The sequence below is a fragment of the Anser anser genome, assembly GCF_964211835.1.
Source record: "Anser anser genome assembly, chromosome: 1".
Classification (NCBI taxonomy): Eukaryota; Metazoa; Chordata; class Aves; order Anseriformes; family Anatidae; genus Anser; species Anser anser.
The window spans coordinates 10125134-10139313 of record NC_139720.1 but is presented as its reverse complement, the minus strand read 5'-3'; the positions used below and the strand labels follow the sequence as shown (position 1 = coordinate 10139313).

Genomic DNA, 14180 nt, shown 5'->3' with positions numbered 1-14180 from the left:
CAACAGCACTTCAGCTGAATGCTGCTGGAATTTAATTAATCCCATACTCTCTACACTATTGGACAGCATGATAGTTATTTTTTCAAACAATTATAAAACTAAAGGAATGGCTTACTTGGCAGCTAATTTGATCTTGGTGTTGACTTGGTGGTCGAGAGTGGGACAACTTCTCTGGCAGCCTTCTGTCCAGGCCATGTCCATTCTCCAAACGAGATTCCCTGGGCTTGTCAAACCAATCTGTTTCTTCACGACGCAGATGATAGGCTTTGAAAACCAAGGACAGGTCAAATGCTCTGATCCAGTGCTGGGCAAAGGGCAATAATGTGCATTGTGCATAGCAAACATGCATAGTGGTTATCAATTAATTGGCCATGCAGCTAAAGCAAAGTTACAGGTGAGATTTGAGACACTGAACTAAGGCATAATTTAGCTGTAAGTGATAAAACAGAGTGAGAAGATTCTGTTTAGGTTATATCTATGGATATTAAATATCGGAAGAAACACACTGCTGAGTGCTATAGCCATTTCCGTCTTTCCAGCAGCTCAGAAATACACTGCAGACTTCACACAATTCTAAAATGTTTGATTAAAAAAATAGTGAAAATAGTTACTCTGCAGTAGGCTAAAAATAAAACAATAACAATAATAATAATAAACACTCAAGTCCCGACTTCCACCAATTCCCAAACTTTGCAACTAAATATTATTCAAAATATTTTGGAGATCATATAAAACTACTTACATGAAAACTGAGCCTGCTTTATGAAGAAGATATGAACTAAAAGCTATCTATATTTTTCGTAATTCTAAGCAGAAATATTGCAGGTGTTCTCACTTTGAATTCCATCCCCCAGTTTTGCAGTATGGACTTTCTGCTCGGAAAGTTATCGAGAATGTTCTTCATGAAATAACTTACTAAGACTAATGTTCTTATATTTGCAACAGTAAACTGGTATAAAATCTGTTGTATTAGATACTCACTGGGGATTAAATAACACTGTTTTATTTAAATCAGTTTTGCAAATACATAGATTAATGCCTACTGACTATCAGGACAACTGAAGTAGCTTTCACACTAGTAGATTTCGTTAGAATCAGCTTCTATGCACTTAATAACATTTCTACTACGTAACATACAGATTTTCATCTATATTGCCCATCAATGTAAACCAAAGATTTGCAGCTAGTTATAAATTTTTTATTAGATTATGTTTTAATAAGGAAGATAAACTGGAAAATTAGAAGAAAGATGGTATTTGTTTCAGCAAAAATATCAGAAATTGCAAACCTAAAATAAGGTCAGCTATTGCTATAGTAACAAGAATGAGTGCAATTGTTCCACGACACGACAGAGAACTTAAAATGCAAAATGGTAGTGTGCATAGTCTTAACTATTTTTTTTGTTAAACGTAATTAAATTGGTTTAATAAATGATTGGAAAAAATGTTTAATGGAAAAACAAAGTTGTGTTTTTTCTTGACTATTTCTTTAAATTCCAAAACAGAAAAAGTATATATGCATGATTTTAGAAAGTAATAATATTCTGTATGTCCTCTATGTGGTAAAAACAACCATCTGATATTATAGCAGGTCTTTGGACAGATCTTAATCTTGGCTCTGATGTTATGCAGTCTTTTCCTTCTTAACCATGCATAATTTGATCTATTACAAAATGGTTTGAAAATATTGTTCAGATTAGCACATAAGAAGTAAAGAAACATAAGTAAAGGTTAATACTTGTATGGCTAGTGATCAGTTACTGATTAATTGCTCTCAATAAAACACTACAACCTAATACACAGATCCTTTATGCTTTACACATTTGTGCCAGTTGGCTAATGCCTGCATGTACCGGTCTGGTTCATAACTCATCTTGTGAGAACTGAGGCTTATAGTAAGAACCTAACGAAGTTTCCTGATCCCATATACTAATGTTGACTATCACAACCAGTGTCATCAGCTGAACAGAAAAAAGAAAGATTTTTTTTTCCTCCTGCCATCTCACCTGAAATAACTGTTGCTGGACTTCTTCCTTAAAAAGCCAGCACATACTCAGAATTTCCATGCTGCAGTACAGAGCAGCCTACTCCCCCCCCCCCCCCCCCAAACTATGATGAATGTGCATATTTTATAGGAAATTTCAAAAAGTATGTGTATATAAACATACACACCACACTCGTATGTACAGAATCACAGAATCATCTAAGTTGGAAGAGAGCTCCAAGATCACGCAATCCGACCTCTGACCTAACACTAAGAAGTCCTCTACTAAACCACTCTACTGTTTTTGGCTTGATTTGGCTAAGATGAATCACTAATGGTCTTAGAGTCAGATTGCTCCACCTGTAAAAACTTTTGCTGGAGTCAATAAGGTTCCATACTGTTAATTAAATAATTAAAAAAGGAGAGATTGGATGCCAGGTTGTGGATTCCAAGAATCCTGATCAGAAAAATCCCTGATCTAAATCACTCACAGATGAAATCACTCGGTATCCCATGGATGAAAATTTACCAAGGGTCAGCTGTGCTGTAGTGATCATGAGAGTTAATATAGTTATAGATGCACAACAGATACTACTGTTATTGGCAGAGTGCAAACCTGAGCTTTCACAGTAATTTCATGTCATCAGCAGAGACTATCACTAAAGATATTGTTTTATATTTTCAACTGCTGTGTGCATGGTGAAAAATCAGTGTGCAGATTCAATTTTCTTGATGCTTTCATACCTGAATTTTAAGTTACTAAGCTCTATGATAGATTCAACAAATGAGTATTTAAAAGAAGAAAAAAATCCTTGAGGTGAGAAAAGGTACAATTTATATATACTGAGCTGACCAGCAGGGACTATTTACTTTCATAAAATTAAGCAATAAAAACAAAAGAAATCTGTGTTAAAAAGTTGAATACAAATGGCAAGAGTAGCTGTCCACTGTCAGGGCACTAGAGGGAGAAGTACAGTCCTGAGAAAAGAAGACCATAACTTTTTGAAAAACTGTAATCACTTTTCAGGGATATTTTGTATCTTATACCCAATTACATGAATTATTTTCAATTCAACGTGCTTGAAGTGCTTTTATTTACTAAAACTATACATAAAATGGTCCAGCCAGAAGTCCTCTCAGAAGGAAAAAAAAAAACACTTGAGAAAAATTAGAAAAAAATATATTGCAGAAAGGGGAAGCCTGGTATTCAGAGACCTGTCAGTCTAATAAGGAACATTTGAATTGAGATAGAATGCTTCTGAAAGAGTCAAACTAATCAGAAACTAAGTTAAAACCAAACCAGATCTAACCTAATATGTAAAATGCATGGCTTGTACAAATATATAACAGAGACGTAATGCACTGTAGTGCAGAAATACAATTCCCTATGACCTGCTTATATGAGGTGGAATAGTACCAGATCATCTTTTTGCAGTCCAGTTTGGTTATCCTTATTTTTCATGGGGAAAGTCCTGTGTCTTGCACAATGTTACCCTTCAATTACTCTATAATAGTCACAAGCTGAGTCGAGACAAGATAATAATTAAGTTGCAACTTGGGGGGGGGGGGGGGGGGTGTTCTTTCAAGTGACTTCTGGTTTAATTATATGTCTGTGTGCGTGTGTTAAGAATTTAAGAATAGTGAGAATACTTAAATTTGTGATGAAAATCAAAAATGGTGACACTCTTGAACCTCCTCTAAAACACAGACTTCGTGAGGAGGTTAGTATCTAAGAAATATGAAAAGAAACAGAACAAAACATTGCAATATATTGTAGCATCAGGACAGCAAACAGATTTCATTTTCTAACCCTTATGAAAGATTCAGCTTTTATAAAAAGGCAATAACATACAAAGGAACACTGAGGTTAATATAAACCTAAAAAATAAACTGTACTACTTCATAATCATGCAAATATGTCTTTTGAGACGATCATTGCCATTTACAGACAATATAGCGCATGCAAAGTCTCTTTTATTGTGCAGTAAATACACATAAGAAAAAGTTAAGGGAGTGCATACAATTTTAAACATTAATTTCATTTTCTTTCAAATTGTCTTTATGATTTTTAAACAATTTAGAATATATTAAGTCTGAACTAATTCAAACAAAAGTGATACATAATCTGCAATTATTCAGTACTTAACATCAGTTTTAACATTCTGCTGTACTTATTTAGAAGAAACATTTTTAATTGCACCATTTGTTATACATCAGAAAGGTTCCTTTCATGAACCTACCTAAGCGAGAAAAACTCTTGTGCTTATTTGGCAGACATATTGTATGTGGTGCATATAAAAACAGCTATGCTGCATACTCAATCAATAGAAATAAAATACTTTATGGAAGTTTATTGAAGGATGTGATTGTCTTGCACCATCCATATGACAAATTATCTTACATCATCACAAGTCTGAATGCACAGAACTCCACATAACAGGATGCTGTCAACAAACCATATGTAGAATGCTATTCTGCTACCACGTTAAGTTCTATATGGTTCAAACATACAATATGTACTTAATGAACATACTATTTCTATATATATGTAGATTTAAAGTGGTGCATCAGGAGATGGAACTATCAGTTCTTGAATTCTATAATGAAATTTCATGCAATTAAAATTACTAGATATTTTTAGAGGATTTGGAAGATTATTTCCAAATCCCAACAAAAACTATTGCAGGTAAGTTCAATGATCCACTGTCACTGGAAAGGGCTCCACATAAAGACTGATGGTAGGGTATGAACTGTACACAGAATATTCTACACACCGTCATTAGAAAAGTAGGTATCAACAAAAGAAAAAGAAAATGCACAAGCAAACCAAAAGGAATGCAAATCAACAATACAGTGAGCATGCTTGAGTAGCTTAACACCATCCAGAAACTGCAGTTAGGGTAAAATAAAAAAAAATCAAGTAAAACAAAACAAATCAAACCCCAGAAATGTAGATACACAGAAGATGCACCAAGGAAAAGTAAGAACAAGTCTTTGCGGTATAACAAAAATTAGACACATGCATAGAAATGAGGGTTTGCGTTGTGATAGTAAGATACCAGTCTGAGGCCTAATTTACCTTCACTGTCTGACATGGCATGCTGGAAGTCATCCATGATGAAGGCTATATCTCGATCATAGCCTCGAGTCCGTGACTCCTCCCTCATATGTTGCTGGACCTCAGGTAATGAATGGCTCGATCCAAACTGGTCCCTGGTATCTGCAGATATTGGTGGCAAGGGTCCAGCTGCTGCTCTTGCCATTCCCATTGGCTGGCCAACGGGACTTAGTGGGCTCTCTTCCTCTGAGTTCTGCGCTACTATTGGGATCCTTCCCCTGCTTTGGCTAATAGGTAGACTGGTGGGTTTAGTTCTTCCAGAAGGTGCTGCATGGCTAAACGAAACATCTAGGGGTTCAGCTTCTTGGGCTTTCAGTCTTAAAGAAGAACTGGAAGAATCCCTTTTCAATGACAAATCAAGCCCATAAACTGAGGAGGGTCTAGATGAGGGCCTAGATCTACTACCACTGCTATAAGACTTGTCTGCTTCATCTTGTAATGTGGATCTCATTGTTGGACCTAGTGCAGTCCCAAGGCCTGCTCCAATGGATGAAGTCAGTGGTGGCCCCATGTACTTCTGTTGGTCAGTGATGTTTTTTCTAAGGCCAAAAGTGATATCATCCTGAAGAAGCCTTGCCCTAGTAGTAATTCCCCCAAGTGATGAAGTGCTTGATGAAGTCATGTAGGTTGAATAGTCAGGCTCAAGGTCTCTGCTTTCTTGGATGGGTGAAAACTTTGTTAGTTTGGGGTCTATCAAAGCTTTCTTGTGTTTTGACTGCTTTTGGTAGAGGAGGGCTGCTGGAAGCTGCTTAGCAGCCTGTTTCTCAAGGGTAAGCCTACCTATGCTGTATTTCTCAGATTTGGGAAAATGCCTGTAGCTGCCCTCCGCATGGTAATACTGTGACAGGCCAGCCAAGTGATCAAGACTTTCTGCACCTCTACGGAACTCTTGCTTTATCTGATGTTTCAGAAGTTTGAGCTCATAAGGGTCCTCCATTGGGTCTTCATCAGCTTTAACATAGGAATGTAACCTAGAAGAAGTCTGCAGTGGTGCTAGGAAGTCTGATACTTCTTGTGCTCTCCTGGCCTCAGCTGTGCGAAGTAGTCTATCTGTTTTGGTAAGATCTTTCTCATGGAGGCTAAAACTGGAACCCAGTGTTCCTGTTCCCTTAGTAAGTTCTCCTATGTCATCAATCAGCACATAATTTCGGGGTGTATGGTGGTGGTCTATATCTGCATAGAATGAATCTGCAGATATGCTTGATATAGGGCTGCTTGCCATGCTGTTTCTCTCGTCTAATCCTAACCTTAAGTCCAAGGTAGTGTATTTACTACCTAGTTGGGAAACTGCATAACTATTGTCAGTTGAAACTGGTGCTATCATGAGAGGCTGATTGCGAATCACATCATAGTTCGTTGTTATCTTAGGCTCCAAATATAATGGAGTTTGTCTCGGCTTTGGCTGTATCACCATCATCTGTGATGGGAGCTGGTATGACGGCTGTTGAGTTGGTGGAGGTTGAGCCTGCGGAGTAAAGGACATAGTAGCTCCTGTTTGGAAAGCTGTTTGGGTCTGATAGGGTGAAACCTGCTGGTGATACAAAGGCTGCTGTTGTTGGTAATGTGATTGCTGTGTGAACTGAGTTGGTGCTTGTGTAGGCAGGGCAGGAGATGAATATTGATATTGAGCATATGGACTTGTAGCAGGGGCAAACTGTGTTTCTGGCTGGGTTTGTGGTGGAATAAACTGATTAAATTCTGTTTGGGGTGCAGTACGTGGTCTTTCCAAGCCGTGTTGAGTTTCTATTCTTGTTGACCTGGTATTATTAACTTCACTGTCTGACATATAATCCCGTTCTTCTGCTACTCCTTGGAGATAGGCACGCTCTCTCTTTTCTCTTTCTTTTAATAAGGCCTCTTTCCTCCTATTAATGCCCATTTCCAAGTATCTCAGTTTGGCATCTATTTCTTTTTCCTCCTCATCTAGCTCTGCTTGCTTTTTCCTAAGCTTGGCTGATTCCCGTTCCACCAGATCCAATTCCCTGTCTATATCCTGAAGAATTTTGGCTCTGGCCATAGTGGTGGTCCTGCAAATCCTTCTGCGTGAAACGGATCCCACAGAAGTATATGGCGACTGAGTTCCTGCTGTTGCTTCCTCTGGAGGTGGGTTGGGCAGAGTCCTCTTCACCTTCTTCTGAGTGCCAGATGGAGTGATGCTTGAAGAACCTTTTGTCTGCAATAGAAGAAACAATACTGAATCACTGTTCTGGAGGCTTGATTGCCAATAGATCACAAGGAGTTTTAAATTTTTTCATTGTATGGATTTCTGTCTTAATCACATACTTTCTGTAACTGAGAGGGAAGCTTGTGGTATCTGTGAATAAGCAGCAGCAAACAGCATGAAAAAAAATGTTAGTAGTCTGCTAAAGGTCAGGAAGATGAGAAATCTATTGCAAAATAAAGTAGATACTCACTAGGGCTTTGTTTAACCTGAGAATGAAAAATCTACTTTATATTCTTAAAAATTAATTCAGATGGTAATTTATTTGTTTTAATCTCCATGTACTTTTACTTAAACACACACAGTGTGTGTATATGTTTGAGGGTAGTAATATATAGACCTATGCACCTTCCTTCTATATAACATTTAATGGAAAGAATATATATGTATAATTATAAATGCACATGAATACAAATTTATATATATGTGTATATATATATATATATATATAGGTATAATCATACGATATAATAGAAGCCTCTTAGCCAGACAACAAGACATCGAGTGCATACTGGGCAGTTATAGCTTGTACTAGAATCCAGACACCAAAGCAGGATTTTCTTGTGCCACCACACTTCATACAAGAGGTAGTCCCCTTGGTCCACCTTGCCATCTTTGTCTCACTACTGCTGCTACACTTTAAAACTTAAACAATATCAAAATAAAGGAATCCACTCAGGCCAAATGTCCAGACTTCTCCACAGTTAATGGTACGAGGGCGATTCACTCTGTCCTAAGAGAAGCATCTACCTTAGGCTGCTGAACCATTTTTTTGGAGATGCCTACTCTCTTCAACTAGGAAAGCAGGCACCATAATGGGTTAGATGCAATCTGCATTGCACTCAAAATTACTAGTGCTTTTGAATGATTTATTTTAGTTTTGAAGTAAATTTAGGCTCCTACTCAATGTAGATACACTAAGAAGTGGAACTTTAATAATTTTGAAATTGTACCATAACTCCCCAGTAGCTTGTTATGGATTTTTACGTTAGTGAAGAATAAAGGATTGGTCTATACAGGTACCCAAGAATAACCACATCAATCAGTACAGAATGCAGATTTGTTGATAGAAAATTATGGAAACACTTTAGCACAGTTTAATAAGGGAATTAAAAAGGATATTAACTAACTCGTCTCTTCTGCCTCCGCAGGCAAGCACAGCACTTTAGCAAGCATTAACTGTTATTAATTAAAAATGAAATTTCTTCTGAAATAAATGCTACTTCAGATAAGAAGTCAACAAGATTAATTTTAATTAGCAATAAAAAACACTGTTTACCTAGTTTATTCTAATATGTTGTCAAGAAATCGTAAAAGTTTTTAGAACAAGTTGACAAACATCTTTTGCTGCTCCCCTGCTGGCTAATCTTAGCAAATCACAATAATCAACGTTTGTCATGGATCTTTAAAGAAATATCCACTACCTTTTCAAGTGCCATGTCAGCTCTTTTCATCTTCTTCATTTCAATTCCATCAACTTCTGCATTTTTCAGATTTCAATAAATGTAATTTAATTTTGTTTTCAACTTCTTGTGGCCACTTCCCAAACTCATGTTTTGCCAATAAATCAAAGAAACTAATTTTCTCTAGCTTAGTGTTTAGTTATAATCAAAGACAAATTAATCAACTACAGTAGGTCTAGCTGGCTATTAATTTATATTACAAATTCAGTTCAATACCACTGTTATTTCCCCCTCCCAAATTTATATAGCAATCACAGACGGTGAAGCAGTCACAGATGGTCACCAGTATTGGGGAACAGCTATTAATAACACACTCATTAAAAGGTCTCTAATGCTTTACAGAATTATTATTTTCAGATGCTAGCTATGTTGCTGATGAATAATTCCCATGACAGCTAATAATGTATTTTATTAAAAAAAATATCTCATTTTAATATCTGTCTACATATAAATATCTTTGTCAACATATCAGACTGATAGACACTATAGGAAGATATACCACTTGCTTTTGAAAAAGCATTTATAACTTCTAGTTCTCAGCTGATGAGGAGGCAGAAGACCAGACTTAATTATCTTTAGTTGCTATTTACACTAGAAATAGAAAAAAATATATATGATTTTAGTACTATGATAAAATGTGAGTCTTTATTCTTGGATATTCTCATCATCAGTTACATTAGCATGCTACCTGTGAACTGTATTAGTAGTTAAGGGAAATTCAACTTTAGTATTTTGGCAGATAAATACAGAGTAGTATTTAAATTTAGTTTTTTGTGTTTCCTTTGAATTTGTTAACAATCAATCAAGGAAAATAGACAAACTAGGGCTGATTTTCATCAAATTCTAATGTCTTTATAAAAACAAACAAACAAACAAAACTGGAAGTAGAAAGGAATAATTGTGCTGTCAGCTCTCTCCCTGTGTTACCTTTATAATATAAGCTCTTTTTAAGCCTATTGAAAGGAAACAGAGAAGAAACCTTCATGAAACTATTGCAGAGACAAATCAAAAAATCATCAAATACAGACGGGTATTTTTAGGGCTTACAGTTATGGTTAAAGGTTATGTTGGATGTCAGACAGGTGACCTTAAGTGAGTACTTTGACTGAAGAAGTCATGGTGTTTTCTACCATATTTTGTCACATTTTCCATCTTTCTCATTCTAAGCTATTTGCTTCTAGTCATCTACTATCATCTTCACTAATTTTTTCTTGTTTTTTTTTTATGTGTTTAGCAAATGACAACTCTACCTGCTGGCTTTAAATATCAAGAACTAGAAATAATTTATTCTGCTTGTTTCACCATGACAACCTTATAAAAGTATTACTTTATTGCTGAACCTTATATATAGAAAGAATTTCAAGCTACTCTGGGACTTCACTTCAGGATGGATATAATGGTAATCATATCTCATTCTGAGGCAAAGCTGAACTTCCTAAAATAACTCCAAAGGTTGTGTTTGAGATAAATGTACAGATATGTTATCTCCAACGTTATAAATTAAAGAACTGAGGAAAAAACAACCTTTCCCCACTCCCACCAATGTGTAAGGTTAACAAGGTTTTGATAATAAAGATAGGAGATGGAAAGATGCATGCCTATGTTTTAAAATGCGGTAAATAAAATTACAGGGAATGCATCATTTGTATCTAGGAAAGTTATCAAGCAACAGAGAAAGACAAATCATTCATCCATTCTGAAAAGAGGTGACTTTAGGTGGGGACTGATGTAGGATACCAAGGGTAACCAACAGGTACCAATGGGGTGGAAGGAGAAGCCTGTGCTGTAACTGTCTGAGCATAACCCTCACATCTGAGAATTTTCATGTATCAAAAAAATCCCCAATGGCAACCCTGTCAAAAATCCATAACACTCAGTAAAAAATGCAATGAAGCAGTTACACTCGTAAAAGGTTGGTATGGGTTATTCTTTGTTATGGTATGTGCTATTCATCTTCAGCAATATATCAGTAAGAATGGTTAGAATTTTTGGTAATTCGTTGTTTTAAACACTCAGTTTACTTCAAAGGATCTGTTAAAATCAGTTATCATTCATTAAGGACCTTGTTATAATTTATTAGCATCTTTAAAATTGCTTGTAAATGAAACCTGATTCCAAAGGATGCATTAAGATAGGATACTATTGATACACTACTTCATTTTCAGTATGGAATCCTTGACTGCATCTTTTTTTTTTTTTTTTTTTTTTTTTGTAGGATGCAGATGGTGATATTGGACAATGTTTTGTAGCAAATATTTTCTCCTTAAAGATTTTGTGGACCCTTCTGGACCTATAAATATTATATGGTAACCAATGGCTAGAGGGAACCAGCTTCACTGACCTTTGGTAATGGAGCAAGAATACTGAGAACCTTCTCTCCACTGCCTGACATAAGGTACATTTTATTGCACGAAGAGCCACATAGTGTGGGTACCCACCTCTGAAGCCAAGAGGCAGAAGGAAGCAGAGGAATTGTGCCATAAGGAAAATGTATTAAAAAGTGTAAATACACTTTTTATTACATAAAAGTCTCATGATCAGTATTGACAGTGGATATATAAGCTCTGAACAAATTCTAACCATCAGTTATAACCTACCAACCAGCCTGCACTATTTTGCCTCATGTGCCATTGCTGGCAATGGAGTTGGAGAGGTGTTTGATGAGCTGAATTTGGCCTTGTGCATGGGAGGGAAATACCCTGCTTCATGAGTAAAATGACAAAGCTTTTCTTTAATGTAACTCTTGTCTTTTTCTTTTCTGCAAGTATTTTGCTCTGGGGACTGAGCAGTGAAGCAGAAAACTAGTTTTTAAATCACTACACAGCAGCACAGAGATACCAGTCAGTCTGATTTTCTCTCCTTTTTTTTTTTTTTTCCCCACTCCTCTTCACTCCTTTGGAGCCTCTGTAGAGATATATTTCTCTGCTGTTAAAACCAGTATAAAATTTTCAGAAATAGTCTACTCCAAAACAATAGACATTTCTCAGAGTTTTTTTCCTTTCATTTGTGTCAGAGTCAGTCTTCAAATAAGCACTTCTGTATTTTTCATCCTCTTGCTCCTTTCATTTTCTCTGTGAAATTGTTCGAAATTGCCATTTTCACTTCAAATGCAAGGGGAAAAGCACAGTGCACTTCCTAACAGCTGACGTGACATGAGATATCAACTTCTTTCCTAGTTAAACACATAAAAAGCCATATGCTTCTTTTGATCTTGGGGGAAAAAGGAGAAGTTCAATGAAAATTTAATATACAAACTACAGACAGATGTGGCCTGTACACATTGATTTTCAAAGCCATCTAAACCTCTGTTTCATCTACTTTATGTGAGTATGCATATTAGTTGTTCTCAGTCATTTACAGGGAAGATGACTGTTTTCCACAGACTAGTCTATTTGTGGTTCATTTGGAACAGGAATGAACATTTTTCTTATAAGGGCAATGGGGCAATTCCATCCTCAATTACACTGGCAAAAAATGAGGTATAGCAATTTAAATCAGCAGAGATACATCTTTGAAAAAAACAGTTTGTGAGAAGAATGAAATCCAATGTTTTGAAACTTTGACTCTAGATGTTGTAACTATACCAATACTCCATGTGTGTGCATTCAACTGATTTTAGACAGCAACATACACACTATTCACAAGGTTATGTTTTCATTGCCTCAGCTTGTATCTGCAAATGATAACTACAGTGTCTGCTTTTTCTGCTCACTGAAGACACAGCAGTCTCTTTACCCCTTGGAAGACGGACAATACTATACAGACATTCAATAGTCTATAGTATTTTTCTCCTATAGCTTAAGCCTTCTACAAAAGGGAAACATTTCTGGCTGAGTCAGTAAGAGCATCTTCAAAACTCACCTGAAAGCAATTTTTTATTTTTCATTTCCCTTTTTCTCTGCTATTCATCTTTTTAATTATATTACTCGTCTTTGCAAAGTAGTCTGGAATACAAGCTGATGTGAGAGATTTACTGTCTAATGACATGTAATTCCACATACGTTAAATATATCTCAGTTACTTTACAACAGGGAAAAAGTTCCTGTAAGATTGATCCAGAGAATGGACATCTGTCAAGCTAACAGAGTCAAATGCTCAGAGTTGAGCAATGCTTATGCATCCAAATTACTGTACCAAATGGGATAAATAATTTTTCCCACTACTCAGTCTCTAAGAAAGGAAAAAAAGGGAAAAATAGGGGAAGATGAAGGGGAAGAAAGAAAGGAAGAGGAGAAAGAAGGAAGAGATCCTGTCCTCAAAACTGAAAAGACCATGGGAAGAATTTCTGCTCTGAATGACAAAGATTCCACACATTGCTATAAAATTCTTGAAAATATTGCAGGACATACATAGCTGCTATGTAGGAGATATTACTGGTGCCTAATAAATGCTTATCCTTAGGTGGTTTGTACCAAGATATGTTGAATATCCTTAAGTATTTTATTTATATATATATATATATATGTATCAGCATATTAAAACTACCAAGGGACTTAACCAAAAGAAACTACTCTTTGCCCACTGCTCCAATACTGTGTTTTTACTATCACCATTAGTTAGTACTCTAAATGGTATAGTACAATAGACAATTCAGAACTGAGGCCTGAATTTGACAAAGAATTCCAAGTAAATACTTTCGACTGTGAATTAGTGTTTTCCCTTTTGTAAATTTGTGATTTTTCAGAAGACAGTCTGATAGGATCCAAAAGAATGGATTTATCTGGATGATATCCTTCTCATTACTCATGAAAATTCCTGAAGAGGAGGTTTCTGAAAAATACTCTGCTTCAATGACCCAAAAGATTAAAAAATACATGACAAAAGAGGATAAGGTAAAAGGAACTCTCTGCACTGCATAACAGCAAGTCAGAGAAGAAAAAGATTCACCATCTGGAGAAACATTAGTGGCAAAACTATAATTTTGCTATGAGGTAGGTGTTTAATAAGATCAAGAAGGCTGTAGACTTAGGGTGGTTATGTATTACATATACACACACACATAATAACATAGTATACTACACCATAACACAATTAATGTTTCTTAATCAATCATCACTTCTTTCTTTTCCCCTATTGTTTCAATGACAGGCATTTTATGTAAGGAGGACAGAACTGTAGATATTCAGAACTTCCCAGCCTAACCTGTGGAAAGTTACCAGGTCTGTGAAGCAAACGGATTATTTGATGCCTGTGCTTGACTAAGATACAAACGTTGTCTGCACATGATGTGCTGTGTCTCCGGCACACCCTGTTTTCAGATTAACTAATGACACAGAACTGTACCTCAGTAACACGTTCTGATACAGAGGCTATGTGATTCTGTCACTGGTAATTCAAGTCTGTTATATTAAAGGATATTGTACCAGAGCATTAATTGCTAATTTCAGGATTAGTT

The 14180-nt window shown here is 36.1% G+C and overlaps 2 protein-coding genes across 14 annotated transcripts in view; one reads left to right on the top strand and one right to left on the bottom strand.

Annotated features, from left to right (window-relative positions):
- LOC310883163 (uncharacterized protein) overlaps positions 1 to 14180 on the top strand; it is a 447119-nt gene that overhangs the window by 195356 nt on the left and 237583 nt on the right. The gene's annotated exons all lie outside the window — the stretch shown is intronic.
- The window catches only part of PCLO (piccolo presynaptic cytomatrix protein), a 373598-nt gene that overhangs the window by 152614 nt on the left and 206804 nt on the right, over positions 1 to 14180 (bottom strand). For all 13 annotated transcript variants that reach the window (XR_014573333.1, XR_014573334.1, XM_083802969.1 and 10 more), the window contains exons 7-8: positions 5063 to 7274; positions 116 to 264 (exon numbers count right to left, since the gene is read on the bottom strand). Coding sequence is in view for 11 of the 13 variants with exons in the window: in XM_083802969.1 (XP_083659095.1) it covers positions 116 to 264; positions 5063 to 7274 (2361 nt within the window). In the remaining 2 variants the exon portion in view is untranslated. The remainder of the gene's footprint in view (positions 1 to 115; positions 265 to 5062; positions 7275 to 14180) is intronic.